This window comes from Rattus rattus, chromosome 13 (assembly GCF_011064425.1).
Source record: "Rattus rattus isolate New Zealand chromosome 13, Rrattus_CSIRO_v1, whole genome shotgun sequence".
Lineage (NCBI taxonomy): Eukaryota > Metazoa > Chordata > Mammalia > Rodentia > Muridae > Rattus > Rattus rattus.
The window spans coordinates 27498214-27521927 of record NC_046166.1 but is presented as its reverse complement, the minus strand read 5'-3'; the positions used below and the strand labels follow the sequence as shown (position 1 = coordinate 27521927).

The window sequence follows — 23714 nt, the reverse complement described above, 5'->3', positions numbered from 1 at the left end:
TCAATGTGGATTCTTCTTCTTTGCGACACATTAGCAGTGTCACACGAATATCCATGAAGCTTACTCTCTTGTCATTTATTTTTCTCCCGTGTATTACAGCCCAGTTTTCCTCCCTCCACTCCCCCCAATCCCTCTCCCTGCCTTCCTTCTCGCCCAGATCCATTTCCCCTCAGAGAAAAAGCAGGGCTCCAAGGGATAACATAACAAGTTACAGCATGGGTAGGCGCATACCCTCATGATGGGCTGACGGGGTAACCCAGTAGGAGGAAAAGGGTCCCAAAAGCAGGTGAGAGAGTCAGAGAGATGCCCGCCCCCCACACTCCCACTGTTAGGGGTCCCACAAGAGCACCAAGGAACACAACCATAGTAAATATGCAAAGACCATGATTGTCACTCGTGTTTCTTTGAGCCCCTGTGTGCCCTGCTTAGTTGATTCTGTGGGCTGTATTCTCCAGGAGTTCTCGACCCTTCTGGCCCCTACAATTTTTCCTCCCTTTCTTCCGTGGGATTCCCCAAGTTCCGCCTCATGTTTGGTTGTGAGCCATGAAATTTACATGAACAGCATTTTTTTTTCAAACCTCTCTACCAAACTGTACAAGCCATTTTTCCTGTCCTGCAATCCCAGAGAGAACCAGCAGATGGAGTCCAAATAATTTAAAAAAAACTACTCCTGTTTAAGAGCTAAAGCTTAGGACAGTAACACCCAAAGGAAAGGATAGAGGGTGGGATTGGGGGGTGGGGTGGGGGGTAACTGGTAGGGGAGGGGACAATCAGTGGCAGCAGGGAGGCAGGTAGGGTAGGGGAGGAACGGGGACTGAAAACAAAGCTAAATATGTATGAGAATGCCACAAGGAAACCTGTTGGCACACGAGCTAATTTGAAATAGAGTTAATGGATAAAAACTACTATAAGAAGACAAGCAATACAGCCATGTGGGGGAGAATAAAAATGTAAGTAATTCCATAACACAGGGTAATCAGATCACTTGATGACGGGGATGTGGGGCAGATTCGTCACATTTACTGTAACTACAAAATGGGAAGGGGGAGGGGGGAAGGGAGAAGGGGGGAGAGTAAGTGTGACCTAGCCATTACCTGGAGTTTGGTGCCCAGAGTTCAGAGTTAACATACTTAACATATGTTTACAAGTAAAGGAAATCAGAAACTGTTTATGGACACGGAGTCCATTTCTCTCATGCTGGCTCTTACGGCAGGTCCGGACGCACTTACCTTGCAGTCCATCCTGCAGAGCTTGCCTTCCTGAACGGTCAGGTCTCCAGGAGCCTGCAGGAAGTGAGGTCTGAAGAATCGCTCCTGAATGGGCTCGTTTTCATCTCCACTGTCCCGTGATCGAGAGCGAGGCCTTGAAACGAGAGACCGGAGAGGTGGATAACTGCAACGCACACAGGAGTTATTTACAGGAGACGCAGGTCCTGGTGTGAGTTTACACACCCCAAATGGGACGAGCAAACCTTGCTTCATTTGGAAGTTTATGATCAATTAGGAAAGTCTCCAGTTAGCAGAATACTAAAAATAATCTAAAACAGAAATGCAGGTAGTATTTGAGAATATTCTTACCTAAATAGACATTTTAAAACCTTTTGTTAGAATTTGTAACAATTAACAGCAGCTTTTGCTCGTGTTGTTTACTGATTCTTCCTCAATAAAAGTAAATATTAACTTCCCACCATGGTTTTACTTTTGCAGCTAATTATAATGTCTTACTTTATAAAAACATAATGTATCTCTCATCAAAATTCCCTTTCATGTTCCCCAGGAAAAGAAATTACATTCTTGAGCACATTCAACTTTTCATTCCTTTGTATGCCTAAAGGCCTTCTTTTCTGCTTTAAAAGAAGGTGGTGCGGGCCGCCCAGACTTTGCATGTCTTGTTTCCACAGCAGTGGAACTGAAAGTAATGGTAGCTGAGGCCTGAGAAACCGAGCAAGACGCTGAGAACAAATTGTCAGAAACCATTGGGAGGATTACGTTTAAAAGCCGAGCGCAGGCAGGGCTGAAGCTCGGTGGAAGAGAGCTTGCCTCAGAGGCACGAGGCCCTAGGGTCAGTCCTCAGTGCTGACAAAAAGAAATGCTATTTAACCAAAAAACAGAACAAAGGGGAAATAAGGCTTTCAGCCGTGTCAGCTGTTTTATCTAGCTTAACTAGACAACAGCGTGCCTTGGGGAGCCACTGCGAGGAGAAGTCTAGGTGTGGTCTACTTATTGGACAGAAGTAGAAAAGGAAGACTCAGAGTGACGGGCATAACACAAACATGTGTCTATAGCCACAGACAGAGATCTAGGCTCCTGGGAGCTGGTACTCCACAGTGAGTTCCGGCCATCGACGGCACATGCTCAGCCCTTGTCAGAAGCAAGTGCTCTGTGGTAGTCACTGGGTGATTCTGGCTACACTTGTTTGACGCTTGCTACCTTTTCTGCTTCTCTCTCTACCAACAGTGTCTGCACTCAGGGCCCGTAATTTCCATTTAGTGTTATTTGGGGATGCTGTGTCTGTAATACAGCTAAGCATGACAGGCTGACTGGCTGGCTGCCTTACCGTATTTCTTTTAACATTCAAATATATCATTAAGAAATGGCACCCAGTGCCTGCCTGGTATCCATCCGCCACTGTTTCAGCATCCGTCATAGGCCTGGGGTGTAGACATTTGCTAGAGCACGTGGACACATTTTACCCATGAGACTTGTGGTGTCACTGTGCTATGTGTCAAACAGAGCGGCTTAAAGTGTACTCTCACCAAATCTAGCTGATTTCAAGAACAGTAGCAACAGTGCATACTGTCAGCCCACACAGCTGTTGGTTTAGACTTGGACATCCGTGTTCCATTTGGTGGCATTTTCATGTTCATGGGCCAGGTACAGGTCCTGAACCTTGACTGTCTCATATTTTAGAAATTGTGTCCTCCTTAGTAACTAGTACCTGTATAGCTGAATCGTTTGGACACATATTGGCGAGTATTTGATCCCTCCTAGTTGTAAAAATGCAAGAGGAAAAATAAGGAAGCCCACACTTTAAGACTGTGTCCACTGTCCTCCTATGATTGTGGTAGCAATCGGTTCACAGCGATAAATAAATGAGAGGCAGCCCCCAGCACCCCCAGGAAGGAGCATCTGAAATACCTTCTGGCATGAGGATGACCTGAGGGAGATCGGGGACTGCGGCCTCTTTGGTTGACAGCCTGCACCATCAGCCGTCCGGTACAACTGACCCGACCCTGTCAGAGACACCAGGAGAAGGCATTATGCAAACACGTTAACCATCACACGCTATGGAGTCTTGGATCTTGTTCTCTCTAAGACACTATTTCACAGCCATGCACCTCTAGTAACCAAACCCAGTCACCTCAGTAAAACTATTTGCTGAAAGGATTCAGGTGACAAGAGACTATTTAGGATGACATTCAAAATGACACTCCTCGTTCATCTGCAACGTAAGGCCTTTGGAACACAGGGAGCCAAATTGTAAAGTAGGACGGGAGGATAGTTTTCTCTTGTGATGTTCTGTTGTCACAGTCAAACATCTGCTTGTTAGGGCCAATTCTGAGATCAGAAGTAAGTAATTTTAGTTTTCGCTCAGGTCTTCTCAGTAACATTCAGTGTAACTGCTTTGTGGGAGGGATGCCTGTGTGATGAAAACGGGCATCCTGTAGGAGGCGTGTGCATGAGCGTCCCGGCAGTGTCTGAAAATAAACATGCCCGCAGTGTAAACGCTAGGAACAATGGAATGGGCAGAACATGTGCGTCACATGATAAAGGCTTAGCCCATCAAGAGCTGTATTTATCTCTGGAGTTTGCCAATAGTAGACTCGGCAAGTTGTAGGGAGACACGTGCGATTCTTAGAGGGACCCAGGTGACAGGAATAGGTCACCAGATGTCACTCTGGCATTGGTTTCAGCTTTTCTCATCGCTATTCACAGGTAGCAACATCAATGAGTTCCTCTCCCACTTCTACCAATGAGCAGATCTACTTCTCGCTTCCAATGCTGGCCAAACAGAAACAGCAAGAGAGGGCCATGAGATGCAGATGTGCCATCAGTCATTAGGCTCCGTGACTTTCAGCTTGGGATGAACGGAAAGCCCATGTAGCGAGATGCCAATACAGGCAGGCAATGCAGCAGTGTGCCCTGAGGACTGGGTTCCAACCGAGAGTGGGCAGGGGGAGACTGCATCAGAAGAAACACAGTAGGGTATCACGGCAGGAAACCCATCGTGGGCTTTAATGAAGAATGGGGATCGAGTAACCTGGTTCTCCCGTCTTACCCATCATGACTTCCTTAGGGATGCGGACACTCAGAAGGGGCGGACATATAGGATGTAATGCAGAGATGAACCAGAATGACTAGGTAGCAAGGGCACTGACAACAGTACAGTCTCCTGTTACTAGGTGAGTGAGTGCCCCTAGCAGTCAACGCTTGCTATGAGATCGGAGCTCAAACACTGTCTTTCCAGAAAGCTTCTGAGAAGAGCTGAGTAGAGCATTGGGAGGGAGGATTATTCCCCCACTAGAGTAACTGTGTCTGAAACCTAAGCTATAGAGAGGCTCATGATGAGCTCCCGGCAAACACTCAAGACTCTCTAGGATAGCTAGAAATCAGGAAGTAACCTCATCAAAACCCTCTAAATCTATACTCACTCTGGAAAGACCTATGTATGACTTGCTTAGGTGATCCCTCTCTATTAAACACTCCACCAATATATCATGCTAGAGTGTGATCAGATGAACACATGAAATCTAAGGTTCCCCTTTGAGATCAAGGACAAGTAGGCAAGCTTTTTTTTTTTTTTTTTTTTTTTTTTTTTTTTTTTGGCATGGGGCATGGCTTCAGCATCTGTGTTGCTGATTGGACGGTGTCGATTAATACATCTTTCCTGTGGTGTAAAGCCCAGGGTTTGTGAGAAGTTTATATTACCCAGTCATTTATGTAGTCAGATGTTCAAAGAGTATAAATCCAATTTATACTTTAACCTTGGATTTGGGAAAGCAAATATGAATTGCTTAAAAAACAACTGTGTCAATTTGATTTCTGATTTTTTTCTACACATATACATGCCTCACCAAGATGCTAAAAGGCAGAGGTTATCATTTATAATCTCTGCTCGTGTATTAACCTTCGACTCTACATAGAAATGGAGAGGGCTTGGTCTTCACAGGATACGATTGTATGTTTGATTACTTTGTTGTTACTGGCCAAATATATTATTGTACCAGTGAGAGGGTTCAGTGGGTAAGTGGATTGTTGCCAACCCAACAGCCTGACTTTGATTCCTGGGACCCACACGCACACATGGTGACAAGTGTCCTCCCCCACCCCTTTCTGTCTCTCTCTGTCTCTCTCTCTCTCTCTCTCTCATACACACACACACACACACACACACACACACACACACACACACACACACGAGTCAGTAAATAATTTAACAAACAATTGTAGTATGTTGCTAACCAATTCAGAAATACGTTAGAAAGCATCTAAACTAAGAAGTTAAATATTTTTAACTTTCCTTTGAAAAACAAACCTAGAATTCAGTAAAAGCCTTTCGAAGGTACGGCCTGCACACAGCAGAAGGAAGTTCAGGCACAAGGGCTGAACATCCTAGGAAGAGACTGCTCCTGCAGAATCAGCCCTGAGTGAGTTTAATCCTCCGGATAGTCCAACCAACCACAGACGTCATTGCAGTTATGCACAAGTACACAGTGTTATCCTCGGTTTTAACTTTCAGATTTCTATTTGTTCTATTATTACAATGCAAGCGAATGGCTAAGTAAAACCCAGAATACGACCAGATGCTAACATAAACATAACCAACACACTAATTTTCTATATTTAGCTCAGCTCTGTGCTACATCTATTTCAGGTGGGAAAAAAAAATCCACAGAGTTTAAAGTTACAGTACAAGCAAGAAGTTTGAATTATTGAAATGATTCTGTGTGGACCGTCCAGCTCGTAGAGGCTGGCTGATGCCTCATCACGCAAGGCCAATTATTTACAGGATATGAAAAATAACATTTATGTTTCATAGTTTATGAGCTTAACTCGTGGCACACGAGCCTTTGTGAAAGCCTGCCACACTTGTGTACATCGTGCAACGGGAGGAAACATCAAGCTGCAAAACAGCCTTCCCAACTTAAACGCAGCGTACGGTAACTTAGCAACGCAACAAAACACAGCAAAACACTCGTGTTTAGATTCAGCTGTGCCTTAAAGACAGGATTAGAGCCCGAAACAATCTGTCTCTGTGATCTCTGAGTTGGCAGTGTCTGGTGCAGTACTGCACAGCCATGCTAAGCCGTGCGATTGCTCTGGTCTCTGGTGAACTGCCCGAATCATACGCAGGGAGCCCAACATGTGGCCCAGTGGGCGGGTTTAGAGCTGTGTTCTAACCCGAGTAGAATTTAGGGGTAGCTAACAATATCTAGCTTATTTCTTATTCCCCAAGACTCATCGAGGTGGAAAAGTGTACCGTTTTAAAGTGTCCTGCCGAACGTCACTATTTTCCCTACCCATGGTTCTCAGCTCCTTCCTTGCCTGCTTTCTGTAATTATTTTCCATGGCCGAGGAAATCCCTGGCTTCTGTGTCAGGTTCCTGAACTAAGTTTTTCCACTCTGATCCCTTCCTCCTCCTCTTGGCCATTTCACATCGTGTAGGCCTCGGAGTATGAACTGTCTCTGCTTTAACCCCAAATGCTTTCAAAATTAGAAAAACAAACAAACAACCCCCCTGAGGAAGCTAAAGGGCACGGGGCAGTTGAGGGCTGGCTGCTGTATACTTCATGCTTCAGAGAAGGGACGCTCCTTGAGAGAGTTAGATTTTCACATTGATTATGTATCCGTGTCTACCTAGGACATTCTTATTTTAAATCGCTAGATGTCACAAATGACAAGAACACCAAAAGAGTTCAGTATGCAATACCAGATGTTATAAGGCTGTGGCTGGGTAATTATTTTTAATACTGTGTATCTACAGTCACAGAAGATCAGGTCTGCTGAAGCGTGCGTAGAAAAATGCCCTGTAACTTGTTCTGGTTTCAGTGCCACTTTTTCTTGTTGTGTAGGAAAATGAATCTGTACACAACACACAAAGCCTACACCTGGACTAGCTGCTCTTCATAACTCAGGACAAATAAAAAAGATTTTACTTTTGGAATTAAAATCAACCAGGCAACATGATCGGAAACTTGGGATAGGAACTCCTGTGAAAACATCACTAATTGCCTAGTCCTCTTCCAGCAATGTTGAAGAGATCTACACCTCACCACAGCCTGCTCCTAAGTGTCCACTGAGGAGCTCAGACTTCCTTCATGAGGCCCTGCCCCCTTTACCGTGAGGGAGCCTGAACCTTGGCCTTTCGTGCATGTGGGATACAGGTTCCACCTCTCAGCTTCCCCTGGTTTGTGAGTCCTAGGTCTGTCTCTTGATGAAAACACTGCAGGCTCTTTGAGCATTTTGCTCCTCCTGGTCGACGTTCACTGAAATCGCCCTTTGCTAAAATCATGCAAGGAGTAGGAGAGCTGGGATTTTGTTTTGCTGACGTCATGGGGTCCACTTCTACCATCTCTGTTTTCTGTTTGTTTGTTTGTTTGTTAATCCCAGAGTGTAGTAGGTGAACACTAAAGAGGCCAGTCATGGGGGTTTAGCCTGGGGTTGACAAGGCAGAGGTAGTGGGGCTTAAGATGAGGGCAGTGATTGTTCTTTCCAGCGGTCTCTTGGCTGTGGGTTTGCTGAGAGCAGAGCGGCTTTCCAGTTCCTGTGTGGCCAGCAGCCTGGGCTGTGTTGTGGGTGTGGCCCTGTCTCCGGCTCACAGCTGTGGTGGTTGTGGTACAGTTGCACGTGTGCGATGCCCCACTTCTTGCAATGGGGACGATAAAGAGAAGAGTGGGAAGACCACACAGCAGCAGCTTTCTTACAAATTCCACCCCAGTCGATCTGCTCGCTCTCCAACAGTAATACGGGGTGGGCCCCTCAGAGAACTAACCATTGACATCTTGGTCATAAGCGCTGCCAAGTGTCGGGCTGCAGTCTTTCGATGGGAGGGTTTGTGTCTAGGAATCGGAACAACGGTAACAACTAGCATTCGCAGAAGGCACACTATGCCAAGTAAATCAAGTGCTTCTCACATGTTCTGTATAAATCCACGTTATCACTTTTGCTCTCCATAGAGGAAGCAGAGAGGCGGACTGATTCCTGGAGGCCATGGGTAACGAATGGCAGAGCCCGTATGTGCTCAGGCTGCTGGGTGCTAGAGCGCAGCCCCTCTAAGACACCATCTGTGTTGTGTCTTCTGCTTCCTTCCCTCATTCCTTTCCTTTGTTTACAATATGGAGGGGTGTGGGGGGGTAAAGGTCATATACAGGATTTGTGTAAGATTGTATTTTTTAACTGGGAAATGGTGAGCATATGCATTTACGAGTGGACTCTGGTAGGGGATGCAGTGTGAACCGATCTGGTCTTTAGTCGTCTCCCTTAACTAGCGACTGCACTACAGTTTGTTAAAGCAGTTTCTGTGAGCAGACACAGACCCTCGGGGCCGGCCGGTATCTTAGGCCCCGAGTTCTGCTTCCCTTGTTTAGAGCTCCTCCGTGCACAGGCAGAATTTGGAAGAGGGCTAGAAGCAGATTCAATTGCAGCTTCACATCTGCATTCCTCTGTTCTATAACACAGCTTATTCCACTGACGATTTCAAACATGCTAGGAAAACGCATTGAGATTAATCACAGGAACCAGTTCTGGCAAGTACTTCGGAGCGTCGATACCCTATGAGTACTACCGACCTTTGTGGGGGAGAAGTGGGATAGAGAGCCCAACAGAAGGTTCTGGGTTTGCTGAGTTCTCCAGCATTTGTTTTTAAGCAGAGAGAAAAGCGACAGTTGAACTTTGTTAATAGTCAAGGAAATATACCAAAGGAAGGGGGGAAGGAAGGAAGGAAGGAAGGAAGGAAGGAAGGAAGGAAGAAGGCAAGTCCTACTTCTGTTCTCACCCTCAGCCACAGCAAATAGGAGCAGGAGCATCAGGAGGTAACTTTTATGCCTGTGGCTATGTGTTTGTGTGCATGCGTTCACACGTGTGTGCAGGTGTGCATGCACGTGTGTGCCGGTAGAGGCTTGAGGTCATTCAGCATTAGATGTCTTCCTCAATCCCTCTCCACCTTACTTTTTGAGATAGTGTCTCTCACTGAATCTGGAACTCAGTGATCGGACTAGACTGGCTAGACAGTAAACCCCAAAGATGGGCCTGTGCAGGGCCTTTCAGTACGGGGCGGGGGAGGTGCCATCAGAGCCCAGCTTTTCATGTGGGTACTGGGGATCAGGACACAGGCCCTCATGCTCACACAGCAGGCAATTTGCTCTGTGAGCTGTCACTGCACCCGCCCTTTAGAAATGTGATGATTTTGACTTCTCTTTTAAGATGGTGGGCAAGTGGTCACTAGTGACAAAATTAGAACTTTAAGAAGACGAATTAATATAGACATTTTCTGATGATGGTTGCTGTGCTTTTGCCCAGTCTGATTATCTGAATAATTTATTTCAGTCTAATTATGGTAGGACACACAGATATCTTTGTAAGGAAACTGATGATCGTGTAGGAGAGATGGTGTATAAACTTTCAAGTCTTCGAGTTTTCCTAAAACATCAGCTTCTTCCACGGAAATACTAGCCAGGCCTGACTCTGATTCACTCAGAGGTGAAGTAGGAGGGAGAACACTCATCACTGTATGGCCATACTCTACAACGTCTTCTACAGGAGGGAGAACACTCATCACTGTATGGCCATACTCTACAACGTCTTCTACAGGAGGGAGAACACTCATCACTGTATGGCCATACTCTACAACGTCTTCTACAGGAAGGAGAACACTCATCGCTGTATGGCCATACTCTACAACGTCTTCTACAGGAAGGAGAACACTCATCGCTGTATGGCCATACTCTACAACGTCTTCTACAGGAGGGAGAACACTCATCACTGTATGGCCATACTCTACAACGTCTTCTAACGACATCTTTTAGAGTAACGAAATATGAAATGATATAAATGCATGGAATTTTAAAATAAGACTTTAGGAATTATATATTTGTTAATTTTAGTGTGACATATATTTAAAATGTGACATATATTTCTGTGGACTTTCAGAAATTGCCTTGTGACACATTGCGCTCTTAAGGCACAAAATAACCTATTCATTCCTTTGTGTCCCTCGTTCCAGGGATGGTGCTGTATGATACTCAGTGAGAAACAATTTACAGGATGAGTTGGGAATGTGATGCCAGGCTGTCTAAGAAGACAACTGCCCTTCTGACTAACCCTAAATCCATGATCAATATGAGAAAACCTATAGATACAAACAAGTTCCAAATCTGTGCATAGGCACTGCCAGCGCGGAAGTCTCCTGATGACTTAAATTCTGGCCCCAGGTTCCCACTGACGTTTTATATGCATTTCTTTTTAGATAGTTTGTATTCACACGCCGCCGCTTGGTCTGCAGCTTATTCCCTTCTTTCTCTTCTTGCACTTAACTCTACTGCAATTTTGCAGTTTATTCTTTTGCAGGTTATCTTCTATCTCTAAACGCATGCACCCTCCCGTGCGACTCCATAACCCTACTAAGAGGAGATCACATAAGAGACCCTTGAAAGAATTTGCGGAAGGCATGCATGTGTGTGCCAAGGTCCTGGATGGAACAAAGGCTTGCAAAGCAAAGAAAGCTTCTATCATCGAGAGAGAGAGATGGATACAAGATGTGGAAAACAGTTTTGTAGGTTAAAAAAAAGTACAACTTTGCCTTTTAATTCAGCAGGTCCTGTGCCTAATCCAACCCTGCAAACCCCACCAGAGCCCAGCCACCATCTGTTTACCTGAGTGTTGGCAGCCATGATGGTGTAGTTCCCATCGTCGTCGAGGGTAGAGGCCGTGGTATGCAGAGAGCAGGTCCCATCAACGTCTCTCTGGATGGTGTAGTGATCGCTCTTTGGAGAAATCTGCTTCCCGTCTTTAAACCAATAGATCTGTGGAAGGAAATAAGGAGGCAGACTGTGCATGTGTAACACTGGTTAGGCGCATCCTAACAGTGCCCCGTCTGCAGAGGGCACTGTCAAAATGGCAAACCAAGAATCTCTGCGGGAGGCTGGATTGGGAGCAACGAAAGCAGGTAATGGCAAATTCAACCTCATTTTAGTTTTTAAAAGTTGTGTTTGCTCAGTGCATGGGTGTGTATGTGTATGTGTGTGTGTGTGTGTGTGTGTGTGTGTGCGTATGTGCGTGTATGTATGGAGTGTGTGTATGTGTGGTGTGTGTGTGTGTATGGGTGTGTGTGTGTGTGTGTGTATGTGTGTGTATGTATGGGTGTGTATGTGTGTGTGGGTGTGTGTGTATGTGTGTGTGGGTGTGTATGTGTGTGTGTGTATGGTGTGTGTGTGTACGAGTGTGTGTATGAGTGTATGTGTGTGTGTATGAGTGTGTATGTGTGTGTGTGTGGAGTGTGTGTATGTGTACGAGAGAGAGTGTGTGGGTGTATGAGTGTATGTATGAGTGTGTGTGTGTGTGTATGTGTATGTGTGTGTTTGTGTGTATGTGTATGAGTGTGTGTTTGTGTGTATGTGTATGAGTGTGTGTGAGTGTGTGTGTATGTATGAGTGTGTGTGTGTGTGTGTGTGCGCGTGCACACACACTTGTAGAAGCTAGAACAGGGCATCAGGCCTCCTGGAGCTGGAGCTGGGCTGTGAGTCACCTGTCATGGGTGCTGGGAACCAAACCCAGGTCCACTAAAAGAGCAGGAAAAGTGAAAGTTGCTCCTAACTGCTGAGCCATCTCTCTAGCCTGCTGTACCCCTATTTTTGTCGAATAAATATGTGCATGAAGAATACATCTTTTTGCTCTTTGAAACCATCATTCACATTCATATTATTTACATGAAGCAGCATGTGTATATTTAACTCCATGCAACCTTGGCAGCTCTACGAAGTGGCATTATATGCATCTTTCTTTCTTTCAAAAGTATTGGCAATTAAAATGTATTACTTGTAGGAATATACAAAAAGCTTGCTATATTTATAAAACAAAAAAGACTCCAAACTATTTCTAGTGACTTGTGCTTTAAAAAAAAAAAAAAAAAACAAAAAACAAAAAAAAAAAAACCCAAAACAAACAAACAAACAAAAAAAACCCCAAAAAACCCTGAGTCCTATAGAGGGAGGCCATACACACAGGTCGCTGAGGGCTAGATGGCCACTGTTGTAATTCTGGGTCAAGATGGACATAATCAATGTTTAGAATATCAACCCTTTCCAATTTTAAAAAGAATGCAGTGTAATTGAAAGGCATAACAATTACTAACAATGTAAGTTGGATTGACAGAAAACCATGTTGAAAGTAATTAGGTAAAGATAAGTCTTGATCAAATAAAGGAAAACATTTTTGAGGCTAGGTCTCACCATGTAACTCTGGCTTGCCCTGAACTTGCTATGTACACCAAGCTGGATGTCACAGTGGTCTGCCTGCCTCTGTTTCCCAAGTGCTGGGATTAAAGGTGTGCACCACCATGCCCAGCGACAGATAAAATACACAGCAGTCATCCTCCTATCGCTTTTATGATAGCATCTTCTGTTCTTCACACCACCTGTGCACAGATGTGTGATAATTCACTACTTTCCACGAACTAGACGGACCGCAGGATGGGCTGGTCACACCATGAGGCGAAAGCAGCGCTGACGGAGATGCTCGACTGTGGCTGCGCACGCAGCCTCCAGACTCACTGTTACTTAGGATTCCCCTTCAAAGCCACATGGTTTTCATTGTCATTTTCTTCTTGCAACCAAAGGGTGGGGGGAACTGACTGATTCCTGACAGAAACCTACTTTAGTCCCTTATGTATTAAAATAATTTCTTCTTTAAAATAAATATACGTGAAATTTGAGAACACAAACTGACATTCCAATCCAACTCTGTCAAGCATTTGAATCTGAAAACGACATTTAAAAGCTCTGTTGTTAGGGTCGGAGAGAGGGTGCTTTCCAGCCTTAGAACCCCCGTGGCAGGAGAGAACTGACTCCTGCGGGTCGTCTCTGACCTCCATACCTGTGTTCTGTCAGTGGTCTCCCCAGAAAACGGAAAAACTTTTTCTAAAGTTCTAAGTTTGATAAGTAGTGGGATAGTTATAATATTAAAGCTAGGAGCCAGACCAGCAGGAGGGGAAGAACCCAGGGAGGGAATGAGCAGAGCAAACTTAAAGATCGTTTTCCCAACTCCCCGCTTTGCTCTTGAGGCGGAGTTTCACCCCTGACTGTCTTTGAATTCACTATATAGACAAGGCTGGCCTTGAACTCAGAGACTGGCCTACCTCTGCTCCTGAGTGCTGGGATTAAGGGCGTGAGCTACCATGCCTGGCTTTCTAACTCCTGGCTTTTTGTTTGTTTGTTTGTTTTAAAAATTGGATCCAAGTTATGAAAACTGTATTATGCAGTAATCACCAGAATTAGATTAACTTTTGGCTCTAAAATTAAATTATATAAGGCACGATCTCTCCTAATCACACATTTTTAGTGATTTGATTATTTCTGATGAAGCAGAGGGGCAACTAGAGGACTCCTTCCTCTTCCGTTGCTTTCTTTCCCTCATAGCAGTGCTTAAAAATTGGTGTCTTTTGCTTACCTTTGGCTTTGGACTCCCAGCCACTCGACACGTGAAGGTCACGGGCATCCCCTCAAAGATCTTGTAATGTTTCAGCTTCATCTCAAAGAAGGGAGCTGCTGCGTTTTCCACAGGCACATCGGCTTCCTGCACCTCATCTCCTGACTCCTCCACAGGGGAGCGCTCCAGCCTGTACTCAATCTCACTGATCAGCCTCTGCTCACAGCTGGAGACTTTGTACTCCTAGGCCAGACACAGGTCCATGTCAGCATCTCCTGAGGCGTGTCTCCCTCACTAACACAACACAGGAAGGTGCGCTTTTTTTTTTTTTTTCTTCAGTGAATCATGATCTGGGCTCAACACAATTTCATAGGATAGCAGAAAACATCTGGAGTTGAGTTTGTGTGATAGTTAAAACCACCTTAAAGTCCTAGTTCCAAAATAAAACCAAAACAAAGACCCTCAAATAAACAAGCAAACACCCACTACCTTTCTTGAACGGGGTGGAGAGGAGCAGTTAGAAATAATAAGGCAAGGCTGTACCCCTAGGAAGGAAACGTGGTGGTCTCTTCTATAGAATAAAAATCGATGTGGGTGCCACGCCCCTCCGGAAGGCTGTGCGTGGGAGAGCAGCTTCAGTGGCACACAGATTTTTCTCACGTGTACAAGGGGAAGACTGCACCATGTTTTTCTACTTTTACTTTACACGATAGACATATTACCTAGGGGCTCCCTCCTAAATCGGCAGCCCTTCTCTTAAGGAAGAGCAAGATTGGTAACGCGCTTCACTTACACACAGAAGCAACACAAGGTGCTACCCTCAGTCAGTATTAGAGTGGAGCCTGCAGCTTCCTGCCTGCAAACTACCATGAACACAAGACAGCCCACCACCGCATCTTCCCAGGGTCATAGGAAGTAAGGGCTGCTCTGTTTTGAGACAGGACTTTGCTGTCGCCTAGGCTGGCCCTTCAGCTCAGCCACACTGCCCGTTTAGCTTGCTGAAAGCCGGGATTACAGGTGAACACTGCCCCGCTTGCTTGAAAGGCTATTTTAATTATACGTTTTTTTCTTTAAAAAGTTACTCAACCTAAATATAGTTTATTGGTTTGAGGGAAGGAATAAAATGGTCTGAATAAAATTATGAAGACCACACATTACAAGCTGTTTCATTTCATTTAATTATTATCAAGTGGATCGTCCCACTCCCAGAAGGGTGTCTAGCGAATGCAAAGGGCTTATGCCCCTAAGTTTAGTGTATTTACTCACGATAGAGCTCAAGTCAAGTTGTAGATAAATGTTAAGAAAAGGCACGTTTTGGCAAATAGGTTCATCTGATACCACAGGAAATATTGATACCAGCCACAGTATTTGTAGTCACCACACAGCAGTAAAGACAGACACACAGACACAAAAGGAAGCACAGGTCGGTACAGTGGGAGGAGGAGAAGGGTAGAGCTTAACCTTTTGACCATCCAGAGGACCCCCTACAGAAGCCCGAGGAGCCCCAGCGTCCTGCAAAGGCAGAAAACGAGAAGTGAGCGTGGCTGGAATATGGCAGCAGTGTTTCCAGGTTCCTTTGAAGGAATGTGTGTGGTGGCAAATGCTGCCCAAGCACAGCGATGTTCCCAGACTGGAGGAGGCCTGTTCTCAAGGTCAGGAGAAGGGAGAAGACTTGGTTTGGTTTAAAGCTTTGTTTGCTTGATTTAAAGCTCTTCTGTTCACTTGGCTTTCGGGTGAGACTACATCTTCCAGTGCTAACTGGGAGAAATAGATCTACACAGCAGATTACACCAGATCCACAGAGGACCTTTTTTGGTAGCTGCGGGGTGGGTGGTGGTGGGGTGAGATAGCCCCTTTGATCCCTGTCGCTTAGTGGTTTATGATCACCTATGTGAAAGAGGGCAGAGGTTCCCCGTTCTAGTTTTGGCTGACTTTGAGAACATTCTGGGGGCATCGATTCGCTTACTTCAAAGAGAAAGGTGAAAAAGGTTTTCCATGTAAACCATTTTGCATTAGAGCATAGGACACAAAGATACCAGAAAGGAAAACACACCGATCGATACCAGATTGGTATCAATAATATCGATTAGTTCGTCCAGAGGCTCTACTAATCATTCACTCAGTAGTGTCACCATCTGTCCAGTGAGTAACACCCACGAGGTTGGCAGGACAGCAATCTTGCCTGCTACTTGCTGCGAAATTGATCCCAAGAATAGAGCCCATAAAGAGTGTGGGGAGACTGCGTGGGACTGTGATTATTTCTCAGAAAGTGTGGAGCAACGCGGTACCTGATTGGCTGCTGTTTCTTCTGGCTCCTGGATGTTGAAGACGTTTGCGCTGTCGGCACCGAGCAGGCGGCGAGCCATTCTTTCCTCATAGGTTAGCCTCTGCACGAAATAAGTCACAGAAATGCAAACTTAGGGGGAAATCACAATCATACATGGCTTATGGAAAAGGAATCGAAGTATAAAATAGGTTTGGGCATTTTTCTGTAACTAGTCTCTCTTCAGCTTCATAGCTGTTTCCGAGTCTGCTTCTTTTCCTGGCTTTGCTCAGTTTGGCTTTTCTCCCCTGCTTCTGCTCCGTGTAGTCTAAATCCAATACTGGGAGATGAGATAGCCGATCCTGGCAGCTACCCGACAGGACGCAGATCCGTGTGAATGGTCAGCATCAAGGCTAAGGCCACATAGGACAGCTGTGTCCTCCTTATCTTTAGAAAAAGAACCCACAAAAACCAAAACAAAACAAAAGCATTAAAGGAGATGTTCCTTTCAAAAGCTTTCACGGGCTTCAGAACGTCCACATCGGTCCCAGCCACTGACAGAAAGAAAGCTGCTCCCAGGGGCAGCAAGTGGAGCCCTGAGAGGAAAAGCAAGTCTTTCAGGCAATTACCACCGCACGTGACACCCAGAATGCGCTCAGTCAACGTGAGCGCACTGCCTCGGTCGCTGTGCAGTGTAAGCAAATACAGTCCACAAAGAGTGACTACGCGTGGCTGAGGTAAGAAGTCTGCGCCAAAGCCAGCAGCATCCAGCACCCTCAATTCACAGACGTGCACGGCGTGCCCGCTGGGAGGAAGGGCACACTGCTGCTGCCTCTAGCTGTGGGCCTGCGATTCTGCCCGACCATTCCTATGTGGAACACGGTAGCAGTTCTGCTGTCTGCTAATATCACTCTTGTACTTGACTGTTGGGCCCATGTGCCTTAGAATTACGGATCTGGGCGGACTTTGAGAGTTCCCAAATCTCTTTAGGGGCCTTTTCAAACAAGGGGTCGATTAGAAATAAGGAATAATTAGTAGGTTGAATCTGTAAAATATAAAAGTTCAAGCACTATTTCAGATGACCCTTCAAAACTTCTGAATGTCAACACAAAACACTGTTCAACATTCTCTAATCAGAAAAATATGTTGGATGCATTTACAGTTTCCAGTAATTGCTGGTTCTCGTCCCAGCTGAAACTGGGAAGTGAAACAGATCAAATGCCAAATAGCCTTGAGGTTGAAGTGATTGCATTTGCTAAAGAAATGGCAGGGGACAAGAGGAGGGTGTCCGAATGCTAAAGGCAGTGATTTGGTTCAGTACAACTATGCAAAGTGACTTTATCAAGTCTGGTAGACGAGGGAGCTCAGTTTTCTAATGGGATCTCATTGCTTTTATCATTGCTCTCTGACAAAGTCGTCCTTGTGTCCTGGTGGGGAAGGTTGTCACCATCAGGTGAGACCTGCTCCGCACAGGCAGAAATAGGGACGGGATGCCTACTCCGTCACCAAGATGCCCCTGCTTCCCCCAGCAGTCAATCTCACTTTACAGTTTGGTTTTGATGTCAGTGTGTCATGTGGAAATACAAGCCCTTGTCCATAGAAGCCAGAATAAGTAACAGGATATTATGTAATGGTATGAGCAACTCATTTGACAATCCCTTCAAAAAAAAGTTCAGTTTTCTTGTTCCAAACTATCAAATGAAGGTTACTACGAATGCTTATTTATTGCTAAACAGATAAATATAGGTAATAATATGTATATGAGTTATAAATTATATACAAACCAATAATATGGTTGATTTGTACCGTATAGAAGTTTTATTTTTAATCCAAGAGAATCCTCATTCATAAGGAATCCCCAAATTAAAAAAAAATGGTTTGTGTTTGGGAGGAGTTGGAGAGATGCCCTCACCTGGCTAAAATAAATTCCCATAAGCAACTATTTTAATCTTCCAACAGCTTCTGTTGACAGCATCAGGGAAAGCTTCCAGCCCGTGCAATCGCTAGTTAGGGTGGGGGTCACATTCTTCCCTCCTTTGCAGAGCCTCAGGACCCAGTGAAATAAGCATCGCAAAGCTCGCTAGAAGCTTCATCTTTCTTACGACTAAGAGCCTTTAATCACTGGTATCATTTCATGATTAAAAATCCCATGGACCCAGAACATTTTCTGTTCTGAGAAGGCATCTGAGAGGGTTTTGCGCAAGCTTCGTTTTCTGGTATTTCATGATAAAGCCAGAAAAGACTCATCTCCCATGTTCAGACTACCTAATCTGCTAGCCTTTCCCAGCCCTTTAAAAACTCGGAGCTGATACAAAGGGATTAAACAAGCAAGCAAACTCAGCTATGGAAAATTTAAGTGGCGGACGAACCATCTGTTTCCCATCAGAATGATGGCCACAGTCAGTAACCTACAGCCTTAAACCATGAGTAGTTTCTGTTGTCAAGTGTGGTACCATTGCTTTAACAATACTTGGAACAAGACGGCGGGACGGGCATTACTGTGAGGTGTGGGAGCAGCGTCTACTCAGTCAAGGAGGCTAGGACTCAACTGCGGCAGTGGCTTTTCTAGCACAGGTTATTCTGGGTGAAATCTTTCATCCCAGTTCACTGCTTCTGGGTTCCAGCAATCCCAGGGCACCTTCCTATGTCCTCCCAAGGAGCCACCTAGCGAGGATGGACTCTGTGGGCCCTTTACGGCAGTGTCATTAATCACTTGTTGTGGTGTCAGCTGCCATAACCACTTCTGGTTCTCTCCTACTCACTAAGAGGGATGCTGAGATTCAGTGATAATGGCAGACTCTGGTGTCCACGTCTTATGAACGTGAGCCCGAGAGAACCAGAAGAGACTGGCTAGTGGGGGCTGGGATTCCAAGTCTACACCCCTTTTCCATCAGTACCGGTTGGCCATTGTTCAGAAGGTCCTCCTTGAAGCGAAGTTTCCGTTCCAGGTCTTGAATGACAGCATCCTTCGTGCCTTGAATCTCCTCGTCAGAGGCTATTCTGGCGGTTCTACTGGCCTTCTTTGGAAATCCCCTGCACAACAAAAGCAGAAGGCAATACAGTTCACGGCAAGGCATACACAAGTCCAAGTCAGCATTCACGGTCAACAAAGAGAGAGCATAGATGCCGTTCATAGTTTATCTTTTTCAAGCATCTACAGCTACTCATATGGAGAGAAGATGCTCTCAGGAGTTCAGGAAGCACTAACTGGAACCCAGTCTTGTAGAAGGTTCAGATACCTGCAAAGGGGCATATTCAGTGGCTACACACACTGTACCACAGACAGGGAAGGCCTGTGTTTCAGTCCTAGGGAGTGGCAACGTGAAATGAAAATATGGTATGTCTTCTATCAAAGCTTAAACAGACTCAGCCTTGATCTTGGGCAAGCTTCTGAAAGTTGCTTACTAAGTACATATAAAACTATATAAAACTGAATGCAACATATGAATGTCAAGAAGACTTAAAAAGGACAAATTTCTCTCATGATTTTTAAAATTTCTGGTCCTTCATAATTCAGTGATTCCAGTGGCAAGATTATAAGCCTCATTAAGCAATGCAGGGGTAGAATCACTTGTCAGATATGCTTGGGGTCAAGCTCTAGGGGAGTATCTTAGTTAGCAGAGTGCTTGTCTGGCGTGCACAAAACCCTGGGTTCTATACTCAGCGCAAGGATAAGACTGGCGTGTAATTCCTGCTGCCCCAGAGCTAGGAGGGGGAGGTCGAAGAGGCAGGAGTTCAAAGTCATTGTTGGCTACATAGCAGGTTCAAAGGCAGCCCAGACCATACATATAATACTCTGTCTAAAAACAGTGAAAATCCTTCATTGTGTCTTGTATATTTTATATGTCTAATACAAGGGGCATTTTATGCTGAATTCTTAGTGTGTCTGCCTTTTGAGTGTAACCTGTCACAGGAAAACACCCCTTCCAGTGTGAATGCTGAAAACAGTGTATATTTAGAAGGGTTTCAGAACTGGATTTTTCACTTTAGGGATATTCACCCCAGGTCACATTTATTACAACCCCTCCCTTCACCACAAGTCCTGTTTGACGAGTGTAAGCCTGTGTTATAAGACCTTTGGGGTGGTTTTACACAAGAGGGCTGTGACAGGCATTACAGTGCATGACAAGCCTTCAATATGGACTCCTACAGTAGGTCACATAATAAGTAACACAGCAGCAGACTTTTCTTTCCAAGGGCTGCAGCAATTCCTACAGTGTGCAGCAGAGGGCGCCAATGCCGCGTGTTGGATAGGTGTGGACTTCTGGTGTCTTCACACACTGCTTCCTATTTCTCTGCTTCTTCCCTGATTACCTCAGTGGGAGGAAATCAATGAAAGAGGAAAAAAACACGTAAATGGAAAATGAATGGCCCATCCCCACCCTATTTAACATAGTTGAATTTTGAGATTTACAAAAAGAAAAAAAATCAAGTTACAGAAGAATGCATAGAGTAATAAGGAAGCAAAAGCAGCTCTCGAGTGTGCGGACCAAGGGCTCGCCATGACCCAGAGGAGCCATTAGTGGCAGCTTGGCAGCAGCATTCCAAACCCGATTCAGCAGAAGCCGAAACGCTGGGCTGGAGCCCGGCAGTCTGCATTTAATAACTTCTCTGGGTGACTCTGATACATGTGAAGGTTGGATAAACAGACTCGGGGAAACATAGACATGTGGAAAACTATAAAAAGAAGAGAATTATCAACTCAGAAGTTCAGGGTCGTGGTTAGCTTGGGGGACAGTGAGTGTACGCAGCTGCTGAAGGGTTTCAGAGGTACAGGAAGTGGATGTTTGGGTTCATTACTAATACATATAAATTACATATCCCGTTCAGTGGGATATTTCTAAATAATAGAAAGTTTACTGCAAAGGTGTCAAAGCATCACCCACCTGACACCATCGCTCACTATGGTAAGAAGCAACGGACTTATCAGCTTTTGACTTCCTATTGATCTGCTTAACCTTGCTGGGAGTAGAATAAACCCAAAGCTTGCAAGCAGAAACCGTGAGGACCTTGAAACTGCTCCGAACCCTACACTAGTCGTCAGTGATGTCACCTGTCCCAGAGACTGTGTACCTAGTCTTCCCAGCAGACATTCTACTCTATGATCTACACTTCTCTGAGCCCTTGAAGGGTCCTGATTCTGGTGGGTGTTTATCCTGAATGCACAGAGAGTCAACCTCTGTCCTGGTTTGAATATGCTTGGCTCAGGGAGTGGCACTATTAGAAGGTGCACCCTTGTTGGAGAACGTGTGTCACTGTGGGCGTGGGCTTAAGACCCTCATCCTAGCTTTCTGGAAACCAGTCTTCTGCTAGCAGCCTTCAGATGAAGATGTAGAACTCTCAGCCCTTTCTGTACCATGCCTGCCTGGATGCTGCTATGTTCCGGCCTTGATGATAATGGACTGAACCTGTGAACCTGTAAGGCAGCCCCAATGAAATGTTGTCTATATGAGAGTTGCCTTGGTCATGGTGCCTGATCACAGCAGTAAAACCCTAAGACAACCTCTTATCCCAATGTAGGGGCTTAGACAGGGGATTCCCTGCCCCAGTGCTAATTCTAAGGAAATCTGAGTTTTTTCATTCTTCTAAGCCTTAGCTAATTTAGTAATTGTGGGTGACAGCCCAGGGCCACTGAGGGGTATGGACTGGAAAAGGAGACATAAAGGATTCTCTCTGATAGAAATCTACGATCTCATCCCAGCCTTGTTCTGCAAGTCAGCAAACCCTGAATATTTCATCTGCTTGTAACTGAGTCTCCTGATATTTACAGAGGAAAATAGCCTATCTAATTAAATAAAACCCATGTTTCTAGGTCTGCCTAGTTCAGTCAAATTTGCCCCATGCACACTGGAGTTAAACATTAAAGAAACGCAGAAACCATAACTTCTTCAACTTTTGTTCTCCTCACTGGGAAGTGATCTTGAGATTTAAGGAGAGGGGAACAGGCAGACAACAGGAAACAAACTTGCTTATGGCACCAATAGTCATGTGGATTATGATCACGAATTCAGTTTTCAGTCCCATGCAGCCATTTAGCAAACACCCTCAGTCTTCTGGCTTTATATAGTGGACATCTTACTCCTGAAGTCCGAGTGAGCGCTTAGGAGGCAGAGGCAGGAGGTTCACCAGTTCCATGACAGCCTAGGCTATATAGCCAGACCCTGTCCCCAAAAACGACAAACCAAGCAAGACAAACAGCAGCAGACGGAAATGGACATGATTTCTTGTTCCCTCTTAGTTTTAAGACATTTTTCTTTGCTTACAGAATTAAAGGAGCTCACACTGTCTCTGTTTTGAACAGCAGTTACTCTAATAAGAGTCAACCAGCTGAAGGATCAGTTTAGCCAATTCTACAACTACTGAGGGTTTGGCAATGCCGGTGGTAGGTTAAGCCACCAATGCAAATTCTTTGAGTTCTAGGGAAGAAAACAAAATACAGCAGTTGATTTGTAAGGTAGCAACTGCATTCCTTGGTGACATTACGAGATTCTACACAGTAGGCATTTCATGTATAAAAACGAAGAAAAGCGGCTTTGTCTGACCCAGCCTCGACCTGCCTCATACGAGACTGCAAAGACAACTGAGTCCCACACAGGCCTATATCCTTCTTCACAAACACTGATTGATGACCAAGATGGGGAACGGATTAAGGAGCAAATGGTATGATGTTCTGGGAGCCATTCGTGTAGAAGGGAACCAGTAAAAGACAGTGCTGAATGCAGTCACAGAGAGGAAGGACGTGGACAAGTGCCAGTCATTAAAGATGCTAAGAGATTCAGCCTGAGTAATGCTTTCAAAAGCAAGAACCTTTCTTTTACCACTTGAGCACTTCAAGGGTTGGGCTGGTCACCTATTGACTATGTGTCTAGCTTTCATCTTCTATAGAGTATAAGATATAGGTGTTTATAACACCCAGGTCATAGCAGAGGGTGCTACTGGAAGAGCATATACCTGGCCTAGTAAGAGAGGTCACCACAAAACCTTCAGTGTGAAGGTAAACCACAGAGAAAAGACGGGCCAAGAGACCAGGCTGGGTGAGAAGGGTATTAAGAGACCAGAAGTTTTCTAGAATGGGCACATGACCCCCACTGCCTGGCTTTTCAGAGCTCTATGTGCTAGGGATGCAATACTGATGGAAATAATGTCACACTGCTCATAAAATCATGTTCTACAGTGGCGATGACTAAGACAGGAAAGAAAAGGATCCAAGGAGAGGACATCCCACAGGGTTGTGAGGGCCACACAGTGTCAGGTGTATAGATGGATGGCCTCTATTAGAGCGGTCAGGTGACTTACTAGCTGAGGGTGTAAGGGACACCCGTATGGAGATCTATGGAGATCTGGGTAGGCAGAATAGTCAGAATGAATGTCAACAGTCCACAAGGGAAGGGATAGCAAAGACATCATTTCCCATACATAACTTTAATCTGAAACCTTTAAAGTATGGTGTGTAGTAGGCAAAGCAACTCATAGGAATAGTTTAGAAAATATTTTAGAGAAATGAGTTAAAAACTGCAGATGGGGTTAGAATAACAAGCAAGGCTGGTCTTAGAAAAATGGAGCACTAGAGAAGGAAGACGCGGGACAATTTCTTGGGCAAAGCTTTTGAATACTGTGCTGTGATTGAAAGAGGCGGGGTTGGGTTTGTTTCCTCCTGTGGAACGGCCTTTGACAATGGAAGAAGGGCTGGCTCTTTAGGAAGTGAGACAGCTGCTGACAAAGGGGTGTTCTCCCTTCAGAGTTGTACAATAAAATAAAAACGCTTATTTAAAGTAAAGTGCACTCAGACTAGATTCCTCACAACACTCCAT

General features: G+C 45.1%; 1 protein-coding gene across 2 annotated transcripts in view; it reads right to left on the bottom strand.

The window, feature by feature from the left end:
• Window positions 1-23714, bottom strand: part of Palld (palladin, cytoskeletal associated protein) — a 217016-nt gene that overhangs the window by 10827 nt on the left and 182475 nt on the right. For both annotated transcript variants that reach the window (XM_032919335.1, XM_032919334.1), the window contains 6 exons: window positions 18801-18936; window positions 15929-16027; window positions 13662-13883; window positions 10871-11020; window positions 3138-3232; window positions 1230-1362 (listed from right to left, as the gene is read on the bottom strand). In XM_032919335.1, coding sequence (XP_032775226.1) covers window positions 1230-1362; window positions 3138-3232; window positions 10871-11020; window positions 13662-13883; window positions 15929-16027; window positions 18801-18936 — 835 coding nt within the window. The remainder of the gene's footprint in view (window positions 1-1229; window positions 1363-3137; window positions 3233-10870; window positions 11021-13661; window positions 13884-15928; window positions 16028-18800; window positions 18937-23714) is intronic.